The sequence below is a fragment of the Salvia miltiorrhiza genome, chromosome 8 (genome assembly GCF_028751815.1).
Source record: "Salvia miltiorrhiza cultivar Shanhuang (shh) chromosome 8, IMPLAD_Smil_shh, whole genome shotgun sequence".
NCBI lineage: Eukaryota > Viridiplantae > Streptophyta > Magnoliopsida > Lamiales > Lamiaceae > Salvia > Salvia miltiorrhiza.
This window is the reverse complement of record NC_080394.1, coordinates 28,823,499-28,849,735: the sequence shown is the minus strand read 5'-3', so window position 1 is coordinate 28,849,735 and position 26,237 is coordinate 28,823,499. Positions and strand designations below refer to the sequence as shown.

The 26,237-nt window shown below is 37.7% G+C and overlaps 2 protein-coding genes across 4 annotated transcripts; both read right to left on the bottom strand.

Annotated features, from left to right (window-relative positions):
* Nucleotides 1–169: 169 nt before the first annotated feature.
* LOC130997501 (protein SEMI-ROLLED LEAF 2) lies at nucleotides 170–10,278 on the bottom strand. 2 transcript variants are annotated; one of them, XM_057922828.1, is made up of 21 exons: nucleotides 9,924–10,278; nucleotides 9,380–9,516; nucleotides 8,469–8,543; nucleotides 8,258–8,373; nucleotides 7,737–7,851; nucleotides 7,059–7,187; nucleotides 6,469–6,516; nucleotides 5,868–6,070; nucleotides 5,529–5,725; nucleotides 4,793–5,076; nucleotides 4,569–4,718; nucleotides 3,798–4,175; nucleotides 3,569–3,718; nucleotides 3,205–3,283; nucleotides 3,000–3,124; nucleotides 2,646–2,837; nucleotides 2,405–2,545; nucleotides 2,154–2,297; nucleotides 1,792–1,986; nucleotides 1,587–1,698; nucleotides 170–324 (listed from the first exon to the last, which is right to left on the bottom strand). In XM_057922828.1, the coding sequence occupies exons 2-20, from the start codon at nucleotides 9,512–9,514 to the stop codon at nucleotides 1,594–1,596; spliced, it is 2,961 nt and encodes a 986-aa protein (XP_057778811.1). In that variant the 5' UTR covers nucleotides 9,515–9,516; nucleotides 9,924–10,278; the 3' UTR covers nucleotides 170–324; nucleotides 1,587–1,593. The 2 variants fall into 2 exon arrangements, with proteins under 2 accessions (XP_057778811.1, XP_057778809.1); XM_057922826.1 differs by lacking the exon at nucleotides 170–324 and having other exon boundaries at nucleotides 1,336–1,698.
* Nucleotides 10,279–11,341: 1,063 nt separating this feature from the next.
* On the bottom strand, nucleotides 11,342–14,887 carry LOC130997500 (pentatricopeptide repeat-containing protein At1g09820). Of its 2 annotated transcripts, none has more exons than XM_057922824.1 (3): nucleotides 12,678–14,887; nucleotides 11,900–12,361; nucleotides 11,342–11,600 (listed from the first exon to the last, which is right to left on the bottom strand). In XM_057922824.1, the coding sequence occupies exon 1, from the start codon at nucleotides 14,502–14,504 to the stop codon at nucleotides 12,705–12,707; it is 1,800 nt and encodes a 599-aa protein (XP_057778807.1). In that variant the 5' UTR covers nucleotides 14,505–14,887; the 3' UTR covers nucleotides 11,342–11,600; nucleotides 11,900–12,361; nucleotides 12,678–12,704. The 2 variants fall into 2 exon arrangements, with proteins under 2 accessions (XP_057778807.1, XP_057778808.1); XM_057922825.1 differs by having other exon boundaries at nucleotides 11,900–12,060.
* Between the last annotated feature and the right edge of the window lie 11,350 nt (nucleotides 14,888–26,237).

Below are 26,237 nucleotides of genomic sequence, written 5' to 3'. Positions count from 1 at the left end.
CGAGCGCTTCCGGGCAGGGCTGCGCTGCGCAGTCGAGCGATTCCGGACAGAGTTGTGCTGTTGTGCGTGCCTCAGGGCTACGCTGCGCAGTCGAGCGCTGCCGGGCAGGGCTGTGCTGTTGTGCGAGCCTCCGGGCTGCGCTGACGTGCGTGCCTCCGGGCTGCGTCGACGCTCAGGCCTCCGAGCTGTGCTGCTCTGTCTGCCAAGACGAGCTGGGCGCCTGGGGCTGCGCGGATCGCTTTACCGGGCTAGCTCGTTGGGCCGTATAATGATCCACACCCCCGAAATTTTGCCCGGCTGGCTCATTGCGCCGAATTTTGCCCACTACACATCCGAAAATGAAAATATGAATACTAAAAGCTGATACGAATAGAGTAAATTATAATTTTATTAATAGTAATTACACTTTTATCATTAACAAATAATATCATTCACATAAAATAAAAAATAAAATAATAAATTAAAAAAAAATCAATAGTACTTTTTTTGTGATACAAACTGACGGCTGAGCCACGGCGGCGACTCTTCACCATTGCCCGGCGAGAATGAATAGAGGGAGGGTTGCGAGAGAGATGAGTCAAAATGGTCATGTAGCTTAAAGGATGGAGATGTGGGAACACAGATCACTTATTTTTTATTTTTTGCAATATTAGGTATGCTTTTCACATTTTTTTAGGATGAAATATTTTTGTTAAAATGCTAAAATAATAGAACAAAAAATTATATTTACCCAAAATTATAAAATTATACTCCCTCCGTCCGCCAAAAGTGTACCATTTTTACTATATTTGGCGTCCGCAAAGAGTATACCACTTTCCTTTTTTGGAAATGGTCCCACCATCCACTTTAATATTTTATCCTTACAAACACTCTTTATTTACAAAAAAACCACTCCAAATTCAATTTCAACCACACATCTCATAAAGTGGTGGGACCCTTTCTCCACTACATCAAAATCATTACCAATTTTATTAAATCCCGTGCCTAGCCAAAGTGGTACACTTTTGGCGGACGGAGGGAGTAGTACAATTCAATTAAATAATTTACCCAACATGTGCATTTTTTTGTTGGTGTAAATTTTAATAAATATTAGATGAATGTGTTATAAGTGTAACAATATTGTAAAGTTGAGATAGTAAAGAGATAAAAGAAAAAAATTAAAAGTGAAAAATGCACATTTTTATAAGACATTAAGATGACAAAGAAAATGCACATTTTAGTTTCAAGTAGGAACAAAATGATCAATAACTAGTTGTAAAAGTTTTTTACCCCAATTTTGGCAATATTTTGAATAAGGCTATGTTATCAAACATAAAAATACTAGGGTCGATCAGCTCTGCGACAACAATGTCAATAATAAAATGAAATATTCCACATAATAGAATGCTCTTGCTTTCTGTCTCCTCCCTTCATATTACACACACAAACACAAGAAACACACAGGCGACAATGGAAGCATCGTGTTTCTAATAAAGCAGATAAAAAGCTAAAATTACTGCTGATACTGATTACAAAAAGCAACTGCTAATGGTGGAGTCTGGCACCACATTATCCCTAACAATTTACAAGTCATTGAGGAAGCATACCTTGGCTCTAACCACGAGCTGCTCTAAGGAAGTTGTCGAAAGGGCTGGAAGGCGGCAGCCTCAGAGCCAACCAAGTGTTGTTTGCAGTTGGAACGGTCTCCTCGCTCATTATCTATGCACATAAACACATCCAAATCTTAGTATCATGTCAATCTCCTGTAACTGAAATGGTGGTATGAGGAATCATCATCGTAGCTTAGCTCACCTTCTCGAATGCTGACAGCCCTGTTGCAGCAGGCATGCTACAGGGTTTAGGACCCTGGTTATCGTAGGTTAACCAATTAGACAGCTTCTTCCTTGTCTCCGTGCCAAAGGTTTCGCACTGATTTGTCATGGCGCTGTACGGAAGGGGTGATGTCGAGATTGATGTTCCAGCTACTTGGCCAGCAACCTCCAGTGCCTGAAATTCATCGCCTTGCTTATCAATTCACATTCACGCACAACAAGATTAATACTGTTTTTTTTTTTTTGAAACGAAGATTAATACTGTTTTGACATAAGACATTTTCAATTTTCAGATGAGCAAGCAAGCACAGGGCACAGACGAAGAAAGCATCATAGTATTACCGATTCTAGTAGCTGCCCGATGCTGACGATATGGGACATTGACGGAGAAGCAGATGGAGGGACTTTGGGGATGAAGCGAGATATGTCAGCAACTGATGATACACTCATAGCATCATCTTCAAGAAGAGAGTTGGCGGAAAAGTCCTGTATCAAGAAGCAGAGCAATGCAATTTTTAAATCTCATAAAAACATGAAAGTATTTGCAAGCTTGGCTCCAGACAGTGAAATCAACGCTAGATTGTAATACATACCCCATCAAATGATTGTGATCCTTTGGAGTGTGCTGCCCTTTGGATATGATCCATGTCGTGCATTAATTGTGAACCAAACATGAAAGCTTCATCAGGTACAAATCCTTCCGAGAGCTGCTCGGCAATTTCTTCTGGCTCAAACTTAAAGAAACAAAACATGAGCATGAGTTAAATCCTTTTGGATTATCATAAGCCCTTTTTCCTTCTAAGAAGATGCAGTGCATAATGTAGAAGAAGATACCTTGGTAATGGTAGATAAGCTCTCAACTAGTAAGGCAAAAATAACTTTGTCAGATTCATAAGCCTTATCCCGCTGCTCTGTTAGAGTTGATAAGGCTTCTTCATTATCAGAAACAGAGCCATAATCTTTCGGCTCATGCTGAGGCTTTACATAGACTTGAAAGTCATCACTGATGCCAAGATATGGATCCACCTAAATTGTAAGCATTGGATATAAACTTAGTGGTAGATACGTTGGAACTATATCATAAGCAGAATAAAGTTATGAAAAAATAATAATATCTCAAGCAATACTAATTGTTAGAAGTCAAACATTAATGTCCATAAATTGAAAGCACAAGGACTTAATACTTACATCAGATTCGAATAACAAGTTTAGCAAATTATTGGTGTCAGCTGCATGGTATAGCTTCGCAGCAAACATCACCATGGCAGTTGATAATACAAGAAGAGATCTTTGGTATGCGGGCGGCAAGGACCCTGTATTGAAACAGAAATACATCAAACATAATAAAACTTTATTGCTTTGATAGCGAGAAGTTTATTGGTGGTGTCCCAACCATTATTGGCGTCTAAGGAGATCTTTCTTATCGACAGAGGAAGCTGAAAGAATCTGAGAACAAGATTATCGTTGGAGTTCTGCAACAAAGAAATGAGGAGAAATATATTAAACAAGATCCGCTGTTAGTTCCTATCATACTTACGCAAGAATACCGACCAAAAAAATACCATCATATGGTGCAGAGTTTACTTCATTAAGGCAATATAAGACAAAATTGAAACTTGACGAGGGAATGTCCGATTAGAACAGAGTAATTAAATGAAAGAGGACCGGCAACTACACTCAAAAGTCAATATAGCAATTTCACTTAGTGGAGTAGATAAGTAACAGAGCAAAAGGAGCAAATGTATTTGTGCTTTAACCTTAAGTCTTGATGAGATAAGTGCCAAACAGAATGAATGAGCAATAGCTTCAATATTAGCAGGTAGATTGTCAGGAAGATTGACTTGTATCCATAAAGCAGACAGCAACTGCACTACTTGGTCCTCGTTGCACTGCAAAAAATATTGTTCCTGCATCGATGGGAAGACAGTTCACGTAATAATAAAAATAACAAAAACGGATCCATGTTGACAAAGTAAATATCCCTACAGTCTCAGCCAAGCTAGCAGGTCCGCTGGCCTTGTCCATAATGGAGCTTATCAAATGAATATTGGGAGAGTTTTTGTGGGATCTCCCATGCTTCCATTCTTCTTCAACTTTGTTGAGCTGCTGATACTCGTCACCTCCATGCCTTATTTTGGTTCCATTTATTTCCAAACGAAGCTTTTCAAGCAGAGCTGCAATGGAGGAAAATGTAGACATGCTTTTGGAATGCCACCTTCTTGGATGGTTAGTAAAATCGTTTCTTGCATGAGCAAAACTCGGAATTAGAAGAACACAGAATATCTGATGTCCTCCCATGCGTATTTCGACATCTGGATGCAACATCACTTTCAAGAGTTGAACAAAAAGAGCCTCAGGGAAAACCTGGGGATGAAAATGAGTATCATAAGTCGCTTCAGATGACAGATACTACTAAAATAGCAACAGGATACTTCAATCTCCAAATTGTGCAATCAGCAAATTCAATGTGTATTCATTATAACAAAAAAAACCTGAAGTAGAAAGTCAAACCTCCCACCCAAATAATCATACTATAAACAGAAATCGCTATAATTGTATTATTATTTATCGGTACTGACTATTAACAGTATACACCAATTCTACTACCAATAATATATTGTACCTATATACACACACACTATCTTACTGCGTATCCCCTATTCGTGCATCGCACAAGACTATCCTAAGTGCGCTCACAGATAAAGAAAAATAGACTGCTAGTCGCAGATAATGAAAAAAATAATCAGAGCTTCTCACCTGCTGAGAGCGGAATGATACTGATGCCAGTGAAATGACATGAGCAAGAATAGTGAGGGAGGCAAGGGCTGCCCTAGCAACAACTTTTACATGAGAAAGCTTCTCCAGTGTAATTGCCATCATATCAAACAGTGGCCGGACATCAACAATCTGAACAATTACAAACCAATTAAACAGGCAAACAGAAGTGCAAAGGAAAATACTTCAGTGCTGATAGACAATACCCCTCTAACAGTCTCCAACAGACAACTTTCAATAGAAGTCTGCAATGCAGCGTTCACATTCAGCTCTTGCTCTCCAACTGGTTCAGCCGTTGCTTGGAAGCTTTTGCGCAAGTGTCTGAAGAGGTCACTAACAAACCCCATATCAGAAATCACACCTTCTGTCCTCACTTGGCGGGCCAAACAGCTAGCAGTCTGGATGATGTGACATTTCGTTTCAGGATCATGTGCAACATTCTTGTGGTCCAAATGTCGAACAACACCAGCTAAAATTAATTGCTGATATCCTATAATCAAATAAAGTATCAATCTTACCCTTTCTAGGATCACAATTACAGATTTTGAAGTTACAGTTTGCAAGTTAACCACTCAAGAGAGGAAGAGACTGAACACTATTAACAAAGCCCCAATAGTAAAAGGCATTGCAACAACTTTAATTATAGACTTAGCTAATTGTGTGGAGCCTAATAACTCATTTACAAAAATTTCAAGCATAGTTAAGGTCCAAGAAAGCCTTAACTACAATTTTAGATATTCAAATATTGTTGGCAGCTTTAAACTTGCAATAGTCTCTAACCACGACTTCGAAAATTAATTAACATGAAATTAACTACGTGATATGCAGCCAAAGTAAAGAGCAGTGAAGATTAAGTCATCACTCATCAGAGCCTAAATATAAACAGTTAGTACAACTATAGCTAAAGTAAGGATATATAGATACAAAGCTATGATAAATCACCAGGATTTTCCACGAAGGATGACATATCGGAAAGAACAACGGGAGCCAGGCCGTGCTGAGGTACCCAGTGTCTTCTCATGTCAAAATAAATAAACATTGGTTCTAATACTCTTCGCATCGTAGTACTCTCCTTTGCTAGATCAACCATCCTTTGGATGCATATTTGAGCCCATACTTGTGGTGTCTGAACCTCCTCTCTGATGTCAAGTAAGATTAAGAAATTAATAACAAGGAGAAAGCAACCACCCCCTTCTACTAATGTAACAGCAGTACCTAAATTATTGTCTCATTATAAGAAAATTCTCCTTTATACATTCATTAAAATTAACAAAATCCAACCTTGTTAGAAGAGCAGGATCTTTCTTTTCTGGCCTGATTCTTATGATCATGTGGCTAGGGCTAAACTCACCACCTACAACAGTTGTACCTCTTCCCTCACTTCTCGCCACTTCATCCACCCAATTGTGATGTGCCTCATTTCTTTCTTCAGCTTCTTCGTTTTGTGAATCCATCTCATAGTTATCAAGAGTAGCATGCACAATCTAGAATAATCACATATAGTTATTTGCTGAAAATAAATAAGGAAGCAAAATTACTGTAAAAACTGACACTCAATAGATTTATGAGATACAGAATAGATGGACAAAAAAGTTTTTCTTATTAATTCTCTCTCCATGAGCAAATGCAATTAAGGAACTGGGGAGAAGGTTCAAACTTCCATTCAATATAACTATTCATCAGTGAAGATTTCATGAATCTGCAGTTATGCTGACTAAGTGCAAAGTAACAAGGAAAACAATAACAAGCCAATGCTAATGAAAAGGAGCACACAAAAATCAACATTATCTCCAAGTAAATCAACTAAAGCATCATTCTAATTCTTATATCGTCATCATTTTAATTCCTACATTGTCATCAGAACTATGTCAAAACACCGCACCTTTTCAAAATCAGCAAATACGTGTGAGAACTCTGCCATGAACCACACCTGCAAGCGGTGGAACCAAACTAGGTTAAAACGTATGCATGAAATAATGAAATAACTGCAAAAAAATTCCTCAAAACCAATCTGATTAAGAACTGCATGCTTTGAATGATCAAAAGTGCACTGAAAAATATTAATACTCCCTCCGTCCCACCATAAGTGAGGCAGTTCTTTGGGCACGAGATTTAAGAAGTTGTTGTTTAGTGTTTTAAATGTTATTAATTATATGTGTAATTAAAGATTTTTAAAAAGATTAATTCAAAAATAATTTCAACAAGGGATGAGTATTAATTAGGATGATTAAGAAAAACAAGATTGTAATTAGTTTTATTAATAGAATTTTAAATTTCATAATTTTTACCAAAAAAGAAAACGACTCACTTTCATTGGGACAGCCCAAAAATGATTACGACTCACTTTCGGTGGGACAGAGGGAGTACAATTTTGAATTGAAAGTATGGTAAAAATGCATGAAGATGCATAGACTAATAATTGATGATTAAAGATAAAAAGCAAACGGTTACTGGTTTCCCAGTCCAAAATACCATTGCCGAAAGACACCGCAAGCTTGATGCCCTTAAACCACGCTTTTCATGCTCATCACCTGTTTTGTGTGCCAGCATGCAAACTTTGTCAACGAAGTTCTCAATATTGTGTGTATAAGTTCCATCCACCTACAAAAAGATTAATAACAATAAGATGGCAATACGTCTAACATGGGCTAATAGACACTTGGAATTGATGATTCATGTAACCGTGTTATGTTTCATGTTGACACAATAGTGTTACAACATGATAATCTAAACATGAACACAACATAATAAGAATAACATGGGCCTCGAAAATAAACAAATGTAAATTCCAAGAAACATAAGAGGGAGAAGAGGAATTATTAATCAAAGAGACAAAGGAAACAATAGGTTTGTGATGGTAAGAAAAAATAAAGTATAACGAGAGCATAGGTAACAAACTGCTTTCAACCCAATCATCCTTCCACAATCTCATTTCCCTATTGGAATGATCTTCTACTAATGTCACAATCCAACAACTTAACATGCTAACTCAAATTGTATTATCTGCAATATCAATATAAACAAGTTTATCTAATGGCCTTGCGTAGCGAGCATAATGATTCAACCTGAAGCAGAAAATTACAAGACATAAAATAGATAACACTCAAACTACTTATCCACAGGATAAGTATCCAAAGTCAAGAGCAATACCTGGCCATAAATAAAAGTAGTCAGTGTATCACATCCAATTACCAACACGGTGTCTTGCTTAGAGTCATCCAGCAGTTCAAAAACTACATTCAACAAGTCAACAGCAAAATAGACCCTGCAAGATGAAGAGGTCGAATAATTTAATTCCAGTAAATGGAATTTAATCCATCTTGAACTCTAGTACTTCCTCCGTCCCATTACTTTTAGGCACAGAGATTAAGAAATATGTAGAAAGTAGATAAAGTGGATTGGTGGAAATTATTTAAATATCAGGTATATAGAGAGAATATATTGCCAAAAAAAGAATTGAGAGTTTGTAATGGGACATCCCATTATGGAAAGTGGGACATTTGTAATGGGACGGAGGGAGTATAAAATAAGAGAGAATGGGGAAAGCACAATGCAGCATAGTAGTTGAGTTCATAGTGCAGTTAAAAACTTCCAAAAAAATGTGACAATACCCCATCAAGTTAGCATTAGCACACGATACAGAAGAACATTTATGTGAAATAAAAACTTACATTTGCTCCTTACAAATGCAAAGCAGTTTGTTGTATATATCCGCCACAATACTGACAAGTTTGACGTTACCGCTTCGCAGTTCTTTGTAACATCTTTCTTCAAGATATTTAGCAATCTAATACAGTAAAAATCAATGCAGATTAGTTTATTCGAATAATATAACACTAAGTACTTTTTATATTTGGCGAAAATACATGCAAATGGCCTCACCTTTGGTATCCGGAATGGATTTTTAGAAGCATATTCACATAGCTTCGCAATTTTTCGATCATTTGAATGACCATCCTGCACGGTGGCAAAAAAAAAAAAGAACCATAGATATTTTAGTTGAACCTATTGGAGGCAAAGGACGATAAATTCTAAATCGCGCAACACTCTCAACTTTCTGACAGTTGCCATTATATCATAAACCTCTATATCTTCCTTTAATTAGCTGATATATCCCATCCCTAGATTCCAACATTTAGCGAGTTTTACTTTTATGTCCATCAAAGGTATTGACTTCCACCGCAACAGGTTTATCCTCAAAGTTTGACAAGAGTTGAGCTAGACCAACTTCTCAATAAGGAGCCTTTCTTTTAGTTTTTTTTTTTTTCATATTTCTAAGATAATTAAAAACGAAATGCCTAGAATTCATGCATCTCCAGCAAAGATATTCAAAGGAGTAAAGGCATGCATGCATCAAACCAGGGGTAGTCCACCTTAAAAACTTGAATATATGTTTTCAATTATTTTAAGTAGGTGATGTATACCCCTTCGTTATCACAATTCCTTCTCCAAAGAGAACATAATGAACAAGTCTATAGGCAGAAACTTTAACAAGTGATAAGATAAAGACGGATAAAAATGCAACTCTCCACAAAAGTGAAACATGAGATGAAAAACCAATCAAAACCTACTGCCAATGAAATAAAAGGTACACAACATAAGAGTTAAATATTTCCTAGTGTTAGATGATTATAATATTGGAATTGTTTGAGTATTACATCAGCAACTGCACTCAATGAAACAAATACTAGAAGATACAAAACAAAAGTGAATATAAGTAATCATCAACAAATCAAAAGATAAAACATTTAACGAAGGCCAAAATACAAAATTTACTGAGGAAAGAAACTCACAGGAGACTTTGGAAATATCTCAGACAGCAATTTCTTGTAACGCTTAACAGGTTGGCGAGACCGCGACCTCAAAGCAGGACAACAAACACACATGCTCTCGCATGCCGGAAAGATCTTTCGGGAAATGACACCCATTCCTTAAAACAAGAAAGAAACAATGTCAATAATTTGCACTACCCCTTTGATTATCCTTCAAATAATACTCCATGAACCCCCAATTAAGACAATGAGCACCAAAATTTTCAATCTTTCCATTATTGTTAGATATAAATGCAAAACCAGAGTCAAAACTATAATGTAGATAGCAACAAGATCATAAACTTCAAGAAACAAGACAGCAAGGTATATTAACTAAAAATCAAAGAGGGTTTGAAAGAAAACAAACATTAACGATAACAAACTCCAAATTTCCCTCGACACCCACCACAACTAATATGAAGCAGAAAATCAATAAACCGTAAAGAAGCAACATCTGCAAAGCCTAAAAAGAGAATAGTAGCCAGAAAACAACAATGGAGCTTGAAAAGTGAGCAAATTTGCAAACCTTTTACAGCACAAGCAGATCTGGGGAGCCAAACTAGCGACTCCTCAGAGAAGCCCGCTTGAAATTTTCAAAGGAGTTTTCAAGAACTCGCACCACCAGCGTTTCAAAGTTGGAACTTTTTCAACCGAAGAATTAGCTAGTGTGGAAAAGAAGAGAGAGAGAGAGTGTCCGAATATTTAAGTTACGTTGATTAGTGCAGGAGAAAAATTGAACGAGAATAGAGGGAATGGGGAGAGAGATCACGTGATTGTCAGAGTCATTGCAGTCGAAAGAGTATTGCTTTGCTTTTGTCTTTGTCTGTCAGAAACTTGGGGAACTCCAAAGCCATTTTTGCCCTTTTTCTTCCTTTCTTTTCTTCTCTCTCCTTTTTCTCAATATTTTCTTGACTCATGTGTTTGGATAAAAAGATCAAAAGTAAAACAAAGTTACCATACGAATTTCTTTTAAACGGTAAAAGTTTAACGGTACAAAGACGATCTTCATTCTTGGTGAATAATTTTATTTTACTTTTTTTTAAATAAATATCGTATGAAACATCAAATTTACTCGTTTTATTAAAAATAAAAATATCCCAAACTATAAGAAAATATTTTTAAAAACTTCAAACCATTAAGTTTGTATCAAAAATATCCTTCATCCATTTTCGATCACGGGAATTATGCCGTGACTCGTGAAATGTTACCGTATAACTTATATTTAATTTTTATAAAGGTTGTTTTGTGTCGCGTGACGCGTCAAATGATTCAAATTGCATTGAATATCAATTTATCCAACGTCAACTCTATTTTTTTTAATGATATGGTAGAAAATGATGGGTTTTGTGCCATTATATTTACAAAAATAAAATAAAAATTATACGGCGATATTCGATGAGTCACGTTATGATTCTGGGGATCAAAAAATAAACATAGGATATATTTGATACAAATTTAATAGTTTGGTGTTAAAGAAAATATTTCTTATAGTTCAAAACATTTTTGATGAAACTGGTATAATTTGGAATTTAATATCAAATTTATCCTCTTTTTTTTTAAAAAAAAATATATATTTCATTTTACATAAAATTGTTATAAAGGAAATTTCAGAACAATACGTCAAATTTATCCCTACTCGATTTTTCATAAGTTCGTGCACTTGCTATCCTCAACTACGACTTTTTAAATGTTTCTTTATAGTAAAAGGAGCAATCGAGATTATTTTGTTCTTCACGTGCAATAGAATAAAATGAGTTTTACTTTTTCTTTCATTTATAATCATATATCCATTCATACATTCTGATTCTGGTGATTGTTAAACAAATCACTGTATAATATAGTAATACTCATCATTAGCTGCAATCGATATTTACCTTGTTGCCAAAGTCATTCAAATATTCAATTGTTATACTTTGATCATTACGGTGGTACACATAATTATAATTTGTTCAAAACATAGATTAGTAGATTTAACATCGAACATTGTAGCCTCAATCAAATTGTCGAACAATTTCTATCTATCCATCAAAGTAAACTACCTCCATTCCAAAATGACAAGAAACATTAGATTATTACATCACAAATTAACCAAGATATTATTAGATGCCAAATAGAACTTGCTCATAATAAATGTGACCGTAAATTATCCCACAATATGAGGTAGCTTTCTTCCCCTCGGACAATACATTCTGTGGTCTATTTGCTGCAATAAATGATAGAAAAGATGTTGACCACAAACATTAACCATAAATCTCAACATATTTTTTTCATAAAAATTTACTATTACAGCTGAGCATACCAAGAGGAGGTAAAGCATATCGAAAGGAGTTACTCCTAAGTTACCATTACAAATTGCAAATAAACACTGCGCAAGTAAAAAAACATTACTCGACTAACTTCGCACGCACTAAATATAGCAAATCAAGTACATTATCTGAATATGAGTTTCCCCATCAAATTCAAGATAAAAGAAATGAGGAAAGAGAAGTAGGAATATGATACCTTGAATCTACTATTGTCGATGTTGATGAACACACCTGTTGGCTTTCTTTGTTGGCTCAACAAGGGCGGTTCTCCGAAGTAATGCTCAAGAAAGACTCCTCATTAGTAACATTCACAATCATTGTGCTCTCCACGAACGATGACCAAGTCAAAGCCTTAATCTCGGATGGATAGGTGAAGGAGAAAGAATTAGCAAGTGCAATCAAATGCTTATAATCTATACCATCAATCTTGATTTATCCAAACCATCAATTATACAGATCTAAATTCATTATAGCTTAACACAAGTAGAAGATATCATAGTGTCGACTTCATGAAGGTGCTTGAAGAAATCTTTTTCTTTGAAATCATATATATCCTTATCCATATCAACCCTCAGCTTTCTCACATTGAATTAAGAAAGCACCAGCATGAGAGGCCTGTATTACGAGTCCCTACTAAAGCTGCTTATAGTTTTGGATCCTGCAAAGGACTACAATTCAACTTCCAACTTAAACTTCTCTTACACTACCTAGAATGCTGATAATGTGATGGTGCAGTTGATAACAATCAAGCACTTGCATTGAGAAGGAACAAGGGACATCCAAAACAAATATAAAAAAAAAACAGCAACAACTGTTCTATATAGAAGTCTGAATCTGTGACCTGATTCTGTAAAGCATAATTGATGTACTGTCCTATAAACAAGTGTTTTACTGTTGATAATTTCTGCATAGTTTCATGTCAAGTACATATATGATGCAAATAATATACATATACTAGTTTCTTTCAAACAAACCTCAATGGGTTCCAGTTGAATCTCCAGCTAAGATTTACCCAAATCACTATAAAGATGACCATCTATGTCTGGAACAAATCCCTTTTCCATCATTTCTTCCTTAATGAGATCATAGGTTATCCGGTTAGGTACCAATCCTTTCTCCAACATCTCATTAAGAAATCTATTCGCCTCTTCCAGCTTTCCACTTTCAGAAAAAGCCTTAATCAGCACATTAAATGTCACAACATTTGGCCGCTTCCCTTCTTTCTCCATTCTTTTCTTCACGGTCAAAGCTGCCTTCAGGTTTCCCTGCTTGCAGTAACCAGCCATCAGAGTATTGTATGTAACATGACTCGGATTCAATCCCATTTTAGACATTTCATCAAGTAACCTAACCGCCTTCCTAGTTTCACCACTTTTGCACATTGCATCTATCCTAACATTGTAGGTAACTACATCAGATTTCAAGCCCTTCTCTTCCATCTCACTGAGAAGCTTACGCACTGCTTCCATGTCTCCATCACGATAATAAGCACCGATCAAGCAATTGTACGTTGAAACATTGGGAGAAACCTTGTTGTCCAACATAAGATTGAATATAGCTAATGCTTCTTCCAATTCACCCTCTCTACAATACGCATTTATCAAAGTATTGAAAGTCAATACATTCAACGGTATCCCTTCGCTCATGATATTATCAAACAACTCCCTGGCTTCCTTCAACATACTCTTCTTCGAATACCCATTGATAAATATGGAATGAGTAACAATGTTTGGCTCCAAACCTATTGCCAGCATCTCATCCCTCAAACTCATTGCCTCATCAACTTTTCCATCAGCACAGAGTCCATTAATCAAGGAGTTATACGTGATCACACCTGGTCTCAGACCCTGCTCTTTCATTTCCTTGAGAATCCTTATACCTGCACCCACATTATCATCTTTGCAAAATCCATCAATTAGTATATTATACGTAATTACACTTGGAGAAATCCCTTTCTCCACCATCTTTTTCAACAGTGCATCAGCTTTGTACATTCTCCCCTCACCACCCCTCTTGCAATAGCCATCAATCAAAGTGTTATAAGTAACCACATTCGGTGTCACCCCACGAACGCTCATATCCTCCACGACGTCACTTGCCTTGTTCAACTTTCCGGCCTTGCAGAGCCCACTAACCACCGTGTTAAACGTGATCAAATCCATCCCAGTCCTCCTCCTAACCATCTCCTTATACGCAAACTCCACATTCCCAGTCCTACCATCTTTCACCAGCGCAGCCAACATCGAATTACACGAACGCGCCGACAACTTAAACCCGTAATCCCCAGCCCGCATGAAACCCTCAAATGCTAAATCAACCTTCCCATTGCTCACAAGAGTCGAAATGAACATATCAAATACAACACTATTCGCGCACACATTGTCGCTAACAGTCAAAAGGGAGTGACAAAACGTGGAAATTGAAACGGGCTCTGCTTGTTTCGGAAACGTGTGCAGTAAAGATCGAAGCTTGGGGTACTTCTTCTCATTCGCTAGCAAGATAAAGAGTCTTACGTAGTCCTCAATAGAGTAGACGGCATTGCATCTCTGCTGCGACCATTTGAAGAAGGATATAATGAGGTCGGAGTTGAAATTGTCGAATTGGAAGAGCTGGCGAAGAAAATCAGCCGGGGTGGAGGATTCAGATTGAATGATGGGTCTGAGCTCCGACCACTTCTGGCGGGAGATGATGGATGAAATTCGGAACTGGATATCCGGGTCGAAAATGATGGAAGGCCTGGCGGCGGCGAACGTGTGGAGGAGGAGAGATGGCTGTGAGCCGAGCCGGCGGAGGCGAGACATCGAGGCTTGTGTTTTGGTAGAAAATTGGAAGGCTAATACCGATTTAAATTGTCCCAGTACTTGTTGCGACTCCAAGCTTTTAAAATAATGGCGCCCACCAAATGTTTGACAAAAGCGCCGAGGGAGGATTTAGGAGCTGTTGGAATTATAATGCACACAAAAAACTCTTCAAATAAATGGAGTATTTAAAAGAAATAGACGAGCAACGGTAGAGAAGAAAGCTCGCACACTCTGCTGCGCCTGCGCGCTCGGTTTGGAGGCAAGGGAAAATTAGAGGAGAAGAGCAATCGGTTTGAAGGCAAGGAAAAATTAAAGAAGACGAGCAAGTGCAATAGGAGAATTTCTCGGCAACTCGCAAATAAGAGGCCCGAGCAGCCCACCACATAGCAAATCTTGTATAAATAGACTTGCTTGAAAACAATTTATACTATGCTTATTAGAAACAAATATAGACTTGTTTGATGGGATTATTTTCGGATTGAATAATCTTTTGTAACCCATACAATCATGTTTTTTTCAATGATAATAGTTTGTATTAGGGTGAGCAAAATAATTGAAACCGAATAATCGAATCGATTTAAATTGAAATATTAAAATATAGTTTAATTTTTCGATTTGATTCTATTTATTTTTCAAAGGAATTTGATTTGGTACTGCAAAAACTGAGCAAAATTAAATTATATTTATATAATACTCTCTACGTCTCACTTATCTTGACACACTTTTCTTTTTAGTTTGTCCCATTTATAATGACACTTTTCAAAAATGGTACTTTTTTTACACATATAAAATAAATGGACCCTACCCATTACACTCTTAGCCTTTTATTCTTAATTTTTGTGCCCAAATCAAAAGTGTCAAGATAAGTGGGACGGAGGGACTAATACATTAGAGCATCCACAGCGGCCATGTTGAGGGCGGTGTCGACCCGGGGCGAAGGAGGCGGCCGCGCGCTGGAGGGGCGCCCAGATGCGAGGCGGGGTCGAGGCTACGGCACGAGGCGAGAGAGGAGATGAGATGGCGCGTCCTGCGGACGCGCCTAATTTAAAAAAAAAATCCAAAAATCGGCTATTTTGGCAAAATTCGACCGTTTCCAAATTTTCTTTTAAAAAAAAAAAAAACGACCGTTGCAAATTTTCAACGGTTATTTTGATTTTTTTTTCTTTTTTCTTTTTTCCCCTTCTATAAAAAAACGACCGTTGCAAATACTACAGGAAATGTTCCTACGCCGGCGGCGAACGCCAACGTTCAAGAAGAGCCGGAGGAGGTGAAGCCGAAAGCCAAGGGCACTCGCGCTGCATATTCTAGCGAGGAGACCGAGCTCGTGGCAATATTGTGGGCGGAGGCAACCCACAATCCTATTTTGGGGACCTCCCAAAAGTTGCTCCAATATTGGGGAGCAATCGCCGAGAAGTTCAACGCGCTCAATACTTCGGGAGCGCCGCCACGAAAGTCGGAGCATCTCAAGTCCCACTTCGCCCGTGTCCAAAAGGAGACAAAATTCTTCGAGGGCTTCTACAACACGTGCAAGGAGAATTGGGGGAGTGGTATGAGCGACGATCAAATCTTCCAACAAGCCCAGACGATGTTCGAGGCGAATTTCAAGAAGCAATTCTCCTACGTCAAAGCTTGGAAAGTGCTTCGTGACTGCCAAAGATTCACGTCGCAAGCCGGGGATGTCCACTCCGCCAAAAAGTCGAAGGGCTCCGATGGTGGAGCAACCACTACTTCTTCGGAGCCGAGTGTCACGGCGAGACCCCAAGGCCAAAAAGCGGCAAAGCGAGACAAGGGCAAGGCGAAGAAGGGAGAAGGGTCTTCGGGAGGAGGATCGGCGTTCTCCGACGCCCTCGAGAAGGTGGCCGAAAGCATGAAGGAGCATGCTCTCAAAACGGGGGAAATCGCCCATGCCAAAAAAAATGCAAGCCGAGATGAAACGGGAGGAGATGGATATGAAGCTCTTGAACAAGGATACGACGGGTATGACGGATGCACAATTGGCTTTGCACAACCACCTAGTCCAAGAAGTGCTCAAGCGTCGAGGGCTTATTTAAATTAGGAAATTATGTTTTTTTTTATTTTATTAGTGTATTTTAATTATGTTTTTAATTTTATTTAAATTATTGTAATGTAGAATTTTAATTTTAATGAAATTTGAATTTTAAAAATAAAAGTATAGAAATATGAATTTTGTGGAAATGGGGATCTAAGCACCCACCTAAGACACAATGCATTGGAGAGGGGTGTGTCTTAGGTGGGGCCCACTCCTAAGACACCCCTCTAAGACACCACCATTGTGGATGCTCTTAATATATATATATATATATATATATATATATATATATACATATTGATATATAATTTTGATACACAAAATCTTGGGTACACTCAGGTGTACCGTACAACCGGGTTGACTCGTACTCAAAATAGTGTTATTTATATGATTTTGATCTGAATATGGGTTCGCATTAGGGTACAAATCAAAGTTTAAGTGAAGATGCAACTCAGTTGTACGGTACACCCGGATGTACCCAAGACCACCTCATTTTGATATTAAATGGAGTATAATTTAATTTTTTTCTTTTTTCTTATTTTTCAATAATTTTTTACTTTTTTATTTATTTTTTCGATTTTTTTGGATTATTTCGATTTTTCGGTTCGATTCGGTTTTAATTTTGAAAATCTCAGTTAATTCAGTTCGATTTGATTTTTTTCAAAAAAATCAAATATAAATTTGACTTGATTTAGTTTTAGCAAAAAAATGAACTGAAAACCAAATACTCACATGTAATTCGTATTCTTATAATTTGTTTAGAGTTAATAAACAAAATAAAGATGCACTTTATATAGTTCCCCTGTATAAGATGAGTTAAGAGTCATCCATAGTTGGTGTGGATGTGTTGACTTAGCAGTAGGAGGTTAATGCTCAATAGCTGAGGTCTTGGGTTCGAGTCCTTCGGCGTGTGTCTCTAATTTTTTCATATTTACTTATGTAATATATATATAGGGGAGGGCTAGAATAAAAACACTCTTAAGTGTATAAAATATAAATGATTTCAGCCCTTAGATCATCAAGATCTACGGTTGATTCGTAACCCTTTTGGATGAATTCGTGGTCCTGGGTTCGAATCCCAAAGGTAGCAAAAATTTATTTTTCACAATTCGTAACCATGTTGGATGAATTCATAACCCTGTTGGATAAAATTAAAACATTAAAAAACGTTTATATTTATATTTTAAAAAGTGTTTATATATACATATATATATATATATGGGAGAGCTACAGTAAAAACACTTCTTAAAATATAAATATAAACATTTTTTAATGTACGAATTTTATCCAACAGGGTTACGAATTCATCCAACATGGTTACGAATTGTGAAAAATAAATTTTTGCTACCTTTGGGATTCGAACCCAGGACCACGAATTCATCCAAAAGGGTTACGAATCAACCGTTGATGATGATGATCTAAGGGCTGAAAATCATTTATATTTTATACACTTAAGAGTGTCTTAAGTGTATAAAATATAAACGTTTCTTAATGTACGAATTTTATGTAGAACACATATGAATTTATCCAACAGAGTTACGAATTGCGAAAAATAAATTTTTGTTATCTTTGAGATTCGAACTCAGGACCACGAATTCATCCAACAGGGTTACGAATCAACCGTAGATCTTGATGATCTAATGGCTGAAAATCATTTATATTTTATACACTTAAGAGTGTTTTTATTCTAGCCCTCCCCTATATATATATATATATATATATATATATATAGGGAGAGGTTCAAAAAAAACCACTAAATAAAAGAAGAGCGGAGAACCATTTTCAGTCATTCGATCATCAAGATCTGCGGTGGATGCATCATCTTGTTGGATGAATGCAGATTCTGGGTTCGAATCCTGAAGGGAGCAATTTTTATTTTTATTTTTTTGAGTGCATTAATTTTAACAGCGAATGCATTAATTTTTACATTGAATGCATTAGATTTTATGGTTCTCACGTTCTCACAAATAATGCTCTTATTTTAGCCCTTCCCTATATATATATATATATATATATATATATATATATATATATATAGGGAATGGCTAAAATAAGAGCATTTTTTAAGATATAAAATAAGAATCATTTTCAGCCCTTAGATCATCAAGATCTACGGTTGATTCATAATCATGTTGGATGGATTTATGGTCATGGGTTCGAATCCCAAAGGTAGCAAAAATTTATTTTTCACAATTCATATCTTTATACAGCGAATTCATACGTGTTCTACATAAAATTCATACATTAAAAATTGCTCTTATTTCTTATTTTAAGATGTGCTCTCACGTTAGCCCACCCCTATATATATATATATATATATATATATATATATATATATATATATATAAAGTCATCTAATAGTTAGTGTGTGTGTGTGTTGGCCTAGCATTAGGAGGTTAATGCCCAAAATTTGAGGTTATGGATTCAAGTCCTCTGTTGCACGGTCTTTAAATTTTTTTTATTTATTTATGTAATTTATATAAAAAAAAAAAGTCATCGATCTCAACTAAATTGATGGACATTTGATTTTTGCGAATTTCATGTTGTACAATGCAAATTTATATAAATAATGCACTTTCACAATTATCCAGTGCTAAATAAGTGAATGAATTTATTTTTTGGTTGATTATAATCTATGATCCGAATATTAATTTTAGTGATTGTTTGTTCTCAATTTCAATTTATTTTTAGAATATCGTAGCCATAAATCAAATAAATGCTAACACTCAATAACAAATCATAGTTAACTATTTATTTTTTGATCAAACCTACTGATTTAATCCAAGGAGTATGATATATATATATATATATATATATATATATATATATATATATATATATGTAGGTTTGGTGTTTTTAAGGAACAATATTTAAATTACCGATCAAGTAAATATATTATATTTTTAATTATATAATTTGAATATCCTAATTTGGAGAAAAGAATTAAAAAAAAAGGTATAATTAACACATGGAACATTAGAATTTTATTAGGAAAAAAAATGTGATTGGTGTCGTAAATTAAATGAAAAAGAAGAAATAATGGAATACAAACTTTTCTTTTTCCATGTTTGATGTATCTCTAGATGAAGAATTTTAGATACAAAAAAAAAAGAAGTTATGAGTGACTTTTTTCTCTCTCCATGCGTGCGTGACTTTTGAGAAAGAAAGGAGGCGTGAGTGACTTTGCAGCCATCTCCGCCGCGCCCATACGGAGGAGCCAAAAAGGGGATCTGCACGCAGCCGCGCTAGCCGCCGCCCGAGGCGCCCCGCCCCTCCTCCTCCGGCATCACACCACGGCACTTCGGCAGCAGCCTCCGCCAGCTGCACTCCTCTCGGGCCTCAGCGCCTCCGCCGACGTGCTCTGTGAGCATTCTCCCTCTGAGATTTCAGTTGCGCCACCACGCCGCTTGCCGTCGCGCCTCTCCCCGTTCACAGGCACCCGACCAGACGCCGAGAGCAAGCCGCGACTCCAGGCGTCCAGTTGCCGATCCACCGGCGCTCAAGGTTCTGCTGCTTACACGAGTTTTTGACGGTCTGACCTCGAACCGGTCGGCGGCGCTGATTGTGTGCTGAAAGCACGCCGCGCCTGCCGATCCAGACTCCCCACCGCGAGGACTCTTCTCCGGCCGGCCGCGACCTGCCGTTCTCCTACCGGTGATGGATTCGAGTTCGCCGGAAATCCATCGTGACAAGGGGGGCCTGAATCTTCCCCTGGTCTCTTCTAATTTTGACAGGTCTCGATCTAAGTCCCCTGCCAATGTTCCGTCACAGCACCCGCCTCTCGTAAAGCCGGGTTATTCTTCCGGCGCAGTGGCTGTTGGGCAGCGCTCGTCGAGTTTTTCACCGGCGCAGAGTTTGATCGGTGATCCTAACCAGGCCATCCCTGGTTTGATACAGCCGCTGCCGTCTGTTGTTACTTCAGTAGCGCAGGTGCCGGGTACTGCTCCGGCTGTTTCTTTCGCTGCCAAAGTAGCTGATAAAGTCCAACCCAAATCCCTTAAGAAGCCGGATGTTGCAGCGTATGGCCTCCGAGGCCTTCAAATACAACGAGAAGGAGAGGTTGTCACCCTCTCAGTGCCCAAATCGGAATATCAAACAAAGTTGGAAGAGTTTCAATTTGCACTAATCGGTAGACTTATCCAACGTAAAGGGGATAAGCCACGCACGTTCGCCGACCTCTCTCATGAACTTCGAACCATATGGCATTGCGCCGACTGTCAACTGGTGCCCATGGCTAAGGGATTCTTCGTTGTTAAATTTTTGACGATGGAAGCGAAAAAGAAAGCTAAGGGGAGTTCTTTTCTCCAACTGTCACTCGGCCACGTACGCTTCCGTGAATGGACTAGGTATTTCGATCCGTATAAGGAAGTGTCGTCTCTGGCTCAGGTATGGGTTCGGATATATTATCTCCCTGTGGAGTTATGGACTCCGGTGATTATTACTGGTATAGGTCGTGTGCTTGGTCATCCTATGCGAATTGATAATGCCTCCGCAACTGGTCATGTGGGACACTTTGCGCGGGTTTTGGTGGAACTTGACATGGCTTTGCCTATTCTCAACTCGATGTACATTGATGACGGCGATAGATCATTCTACATTGAGTTTGGTTTTGAATCTATGCCCCTTTTTTGCTCGCGTTGTAAACTTACAGGTCATTCAACGGATAAATGCCGGAGAGCTGATAGGGCCACGAGCAAGCAAAAGATCATTGAGCCTCCTGCTGTGGTTGTGAAGAATCTTGATAAGGGAGAGGGTCCGACTCCTGCATGGCAGCCCAAAGTTGATATTCTTAAACCTCTATCAGGTCCTGATCTTCTAGACGCGGCTACAGTACCTTTTAAGAAAAATGATCTCCCTCTGGCGGGGGATGCTAACCGATATCAAGCGCTAGATGAGGATGAGGAAGAGGAAGTGGAGGAGACTATCATTGCGGACTCCAATTATGAAGCAGAGCCTTTACATGAGGAAGAAAATGATGGGTCGCCTCACATGGACAAGACTAGTAATAAGGAGGGCTCGAATGTAGAGGGAACTTTGGAGTTGGATTCTGGAACGAATACTGGAGCTGTGGTAGAGCAACAAGCGGTAGTTGGGGCAGAAGATTCAGCGAGCCAGCGGGTTAATTCGTCGATTAAGGAAGTTGATTTTGATAATAAATCAATTTATTCTCCGGATGACATGGCGAGTCGTATTATTAGGTTAGAGGAGCAAGTTAATCAGGGGATGCAGTTGCTCTCGGAGCAGAAGCGCGGACGTGGTCGTCCAAAGGGTTCGGTAAAGGGACGAGAGCCTATACATGCAATTCCGGAAGGTTGTATTAAAAGTCGTCTCAGGAATGCGGAAGAAATGGGTAACAAGCCGAGGGAGTTTGTGGTTGATGTCACCAATAGGCCTAGTATGATTGCAATGAATAATGTCGTCCATAGGCGTTGGTCGGATGATTTGGATAATGATCCTGACTTTCCTTTTTGAGTTGTTATCCTTCGCTTTTTAAGTTCTGTGCCCTTAGTCTGCATCTTGTGCTTTCAAGGGATGTTTTTTCTTTTTCACTTTATAATAAACCTCAATTTAATAAAAAATGTTTGATGTATCTCTAAAAAAGAGAGAAAAAAGAGGATCCGGTTAACTAGTTAATTAAAACAAACGATCCTTCCTGGCATAAAAATAAAAAACTTAATTAACTGTATTTTAATTTCCCGCCATAAACCTGAAATTGTTGTTATTTAGAGTCCTTTTGCAGCTACAACTCTACCGCTGATGAGTGATCACTATATATAAACATGCTTCAATTACTCCGTCTTCTTGAAACAAACCCAGATTTTCAGAATCTACTAAAATTCTCCTGCGTTTTTATCTCTTGGCGCCAATCTACGTACAACCCAACACCGTGCATGCTTTGCCTCATAATCAATACTATTTGCCTTCTAAACCGCGAGTTGAAGCATGGCTGGTAATTAGGGATGGCAATCGGGTACGACGGGTACGGATAGTGACTATCCATACCCATACTCACGAACTAAATGGATAGTGGTTGCTAACCACGAAACTATCCATGGATATCAAATGGTATCCAAACCCGCTACCCGTCGGGTATCCGCGAACCCGCAATCCGACGGATATCCGTCACCCACTATCCGCCGGATACCCGCTATCCGCCGAATACCCACTATCCGCTGGATACCCATGAAATAGAATTTAAATATAAATTTACAACAAATTTAATAAAAAAAAATCAACACAAATAGCATAGTTCAAATCCACAAAGAACAATGTTTAAATTCAAATTCACAAAGAACAATGTTCAAATTCATCAACTAAAATATAAAATCCAACAAAGAACAATGTCTATAATTGCTCGACAGTAGAAATACTAGCCCATAATTTCAAAATATATATTCAAAGCCCTTATTTTATAGAATTTTTTGTGGATATTTGACGGGTAATTGACGGATAATTGATGGGTAATTGGCGGGTATTTTTCGCGGGTAAACGGGTTTCGCGGGTATGGATAGTAAGTATCCAAACCCATACCCACGAACTAAATGGATAGTGAATTGCACCCACGAAACTATCCGTGGATATTAAATGGTATCCAAACCCACCCTAATGGGTTCGGGTTTTCGCGGATATCCGCTACCCGCGAGTAGATTGCCATCCCTACTGGTAATTCGCAGGGCTCTCGACGCTTCACTCTGCAGGTTTCGATCTTTCTCTGTGTGTATGTGTGTGAGTCCGATGAATTAATCAAACATTGATTTTTAGGGTTTTTCCAATTAATTTGTGATTGAGGTTTCTGTTATTCGCATGGCTGCTGCTCTTAATTATTTGATTTCTAAACATGTCTTGTACTTGTTCTAGTTTCTCTCTCCACCTTTATTTGAATTCCAAGTTGGCTTCACGGTTTAATGAATAATGATCAGTTTAATTAATTTCTGACAGAGAGTGAAAGGAATTATGAGTTTTACTGCATTAATTCCATATATACACACATATATATTACGTGTGGGTTAATTAATTAACTAAGGTACTGTTTGATGATCGTAGGAAATTAATTCGATGCCTCTTTTGGGATTGAAACTTCAAAAATCGAAGTCGTTGCTTAGTTTGTTGGAATCAAGACTGGCAAAAGCAACCTTGTCTGAGAAGCTAAAGGCATCCAGTTTCCCACTCTCCGCTATTCGTGTAGGAAACTGGAAGGTATAATTATATTACTTTATATCATCATAGAATAGAATTCATCACAATTTATTTATTTAATGTTGATCTGTTTTTGGCAGAGGGTGTCTAAGCTCGAAGGCGAGTTGACTGGCAAAGTGTACTATGCAAAGAAAAAGTTTGTTTGGGAGCTTCTTGTTGGACGGCTCAAGATCAAGATGGAAATATCTTGGTCTGATATCACTGCCATCCAGGCGGTTTTGGAACCTAATCAATCTGGATATCTTCAAATTGAGGTTTCAATTTCTGCAATACATACCATATATTAATATAGATCAAGATTCGTCTCCAAATTAATCAAAATATATATATATATATATATATATATATATATATATATAGATATGCAGCTGGCTAACCCACCTCTGTTCTACCGAGAAACCACACCTCAGCCAAGAAAGCATACCAACTGGCAGCAAACATCTGATTTCACTGATGGTGAAGCCCCAATATGCAGGTATATAATATACATGTTTCAGTCTCGTAGCTATATATTATACTACATGTTTCAATCTCGTATTTTATTTACAGAGTAAATATGTATTATGTAACAGGAGACACATTGCAATATGCCCTCCTGGAGCACTCGATAAACACTATGAGAAGCTTCTGTGAAGCGATGAACATCTCTTTCAACTCAGTCAGAGGCCCTTCCCGACCCACAATTCGCCTTATTTCAACACAGTAGTTTTTCCATCACCGAGTTTGATCACTTTTCATCACCCAGAGCAGCAGCAACCTCTATATCCTACTATGACAGCAGATATACTATACTGATATATATATGATGAGTTAATCTCTAGCCATTTCAACCTAATCCTATTTCAACTTAATCCTGTTATATTAATATTATTATTTAGTGACATCAATACACAATGGTGTTGCAGCAGTGTGGGAGAATCAAATAAACAACGAAGTAAAATTTGTCGTCGACACGTCAAGACCAAACTTTATTCCTCATCAGCAACGGCCGCCTCTATATCCTACTATGACATCAGGTATATATATATATATGATGAGTTAATCTCTAGCCATTTCAACCTAATCCTGTTATATTAATATATATTATTCTCTAGTGATAGGAAGAAACAATGGTGTTGCGGCAATGTGGAAGAATCAAATAAACAACGAAGCAAAGTTGGTCGACACATCAAGACCAAACTTTATTCCTCATCATCAGCCGCAGCAGCAGCATTATGAATATGAATACAATGATACCAATATCCGCTACATGGACGCTCCAGCATTCAACCAGAATCCCACCATTCATCCTATGAGCATCTCAGCAATCCATGGCCTAAGTGATGAACACTTGATGCAGAATGGTGCTGCAGCCGCGGATGGTGAGAGGTCGATGTTGCTTGATCAAATGATGAGGCAGAATGCAGATGCAGCAGTTGAGGATGGTGGGCTCTGGTCATTGGTTGATCAAACTAATTTCATGCAGAATAAAGGTGATGTTTGGTTGGGTGAGCAAGTGATGAAGCATAATGCAGTTGCAGATGATAGCTGGTTGGCTCCTTATATTCAAGGAAATATCCAACCACGACCACCACATTATTGATCCCAATCTAGCTACATCCTAACCATCAACTTATTTTTTCATCTATCTCATCCCTCACTTTTGAGATAATTATTAGTTCATATTTTTGTGGATTTGAGTTCATCATGAGGTGCATTGTATGTATTTTTTTTTAATTTTTTTTGTTACTTTGATTCGTGAGATCTGCAACAGTAAAAAGCGGCTAAGCTGTGCTCGTTGATCGTTGTTTGGTAACTTTATCAGCTATAAATTGTAGTATATTTTTTAGAAGACATTCAGCTATAAATTGTATAGTATTCTTTTTGGTGTATTACTTGTGCATATGAAATTTTGTGGTGATTTTAGTCAAATTTTGTCATAAATGTGTAATAACCCGCTCTTGTATTTGATTAAAAGATTAGTTGAAACAGTAGTTACTATTGCATTTTCTTAGGATACCCAAGTTTTCAGCCAACATCCACCCTTTATACATTAGCCAACAATCTTTCCATCCTTTCCCTTATGCACTAGCAATTTGAGAGAAATTGTCCAACTTCTTCTGCCTGAACTTCCAAGAGCTTAAGCTTTCTCTATTCCATTCTAGATTTCTCCTGCATTTGTTAAACGAAACAAACCATGATATTATTTCAGTTTTATTTTATCCCCTGGAATCATTTGCAACACAACAACCATCCAACACAGAACAAACACACAAGTGAGGACTAGTTTGGAAACATAGCAACCACAACACCTTTTAATCTCTTGCATAAGTGAGTAATACAATAATTTATGTTTGAACTTAGCTGCGTTGGTTGGGGGACGAATCGAAATCGAGAGAGGGAGATTTGAGAATTGAGAAGAAAGAGGAAACAACGTGTTTGAGTTGAGGAGAAGAAGGACGAATTTGGGCCATGTTTATTATTTTTGTGAGATTTGGGTTTCCTTT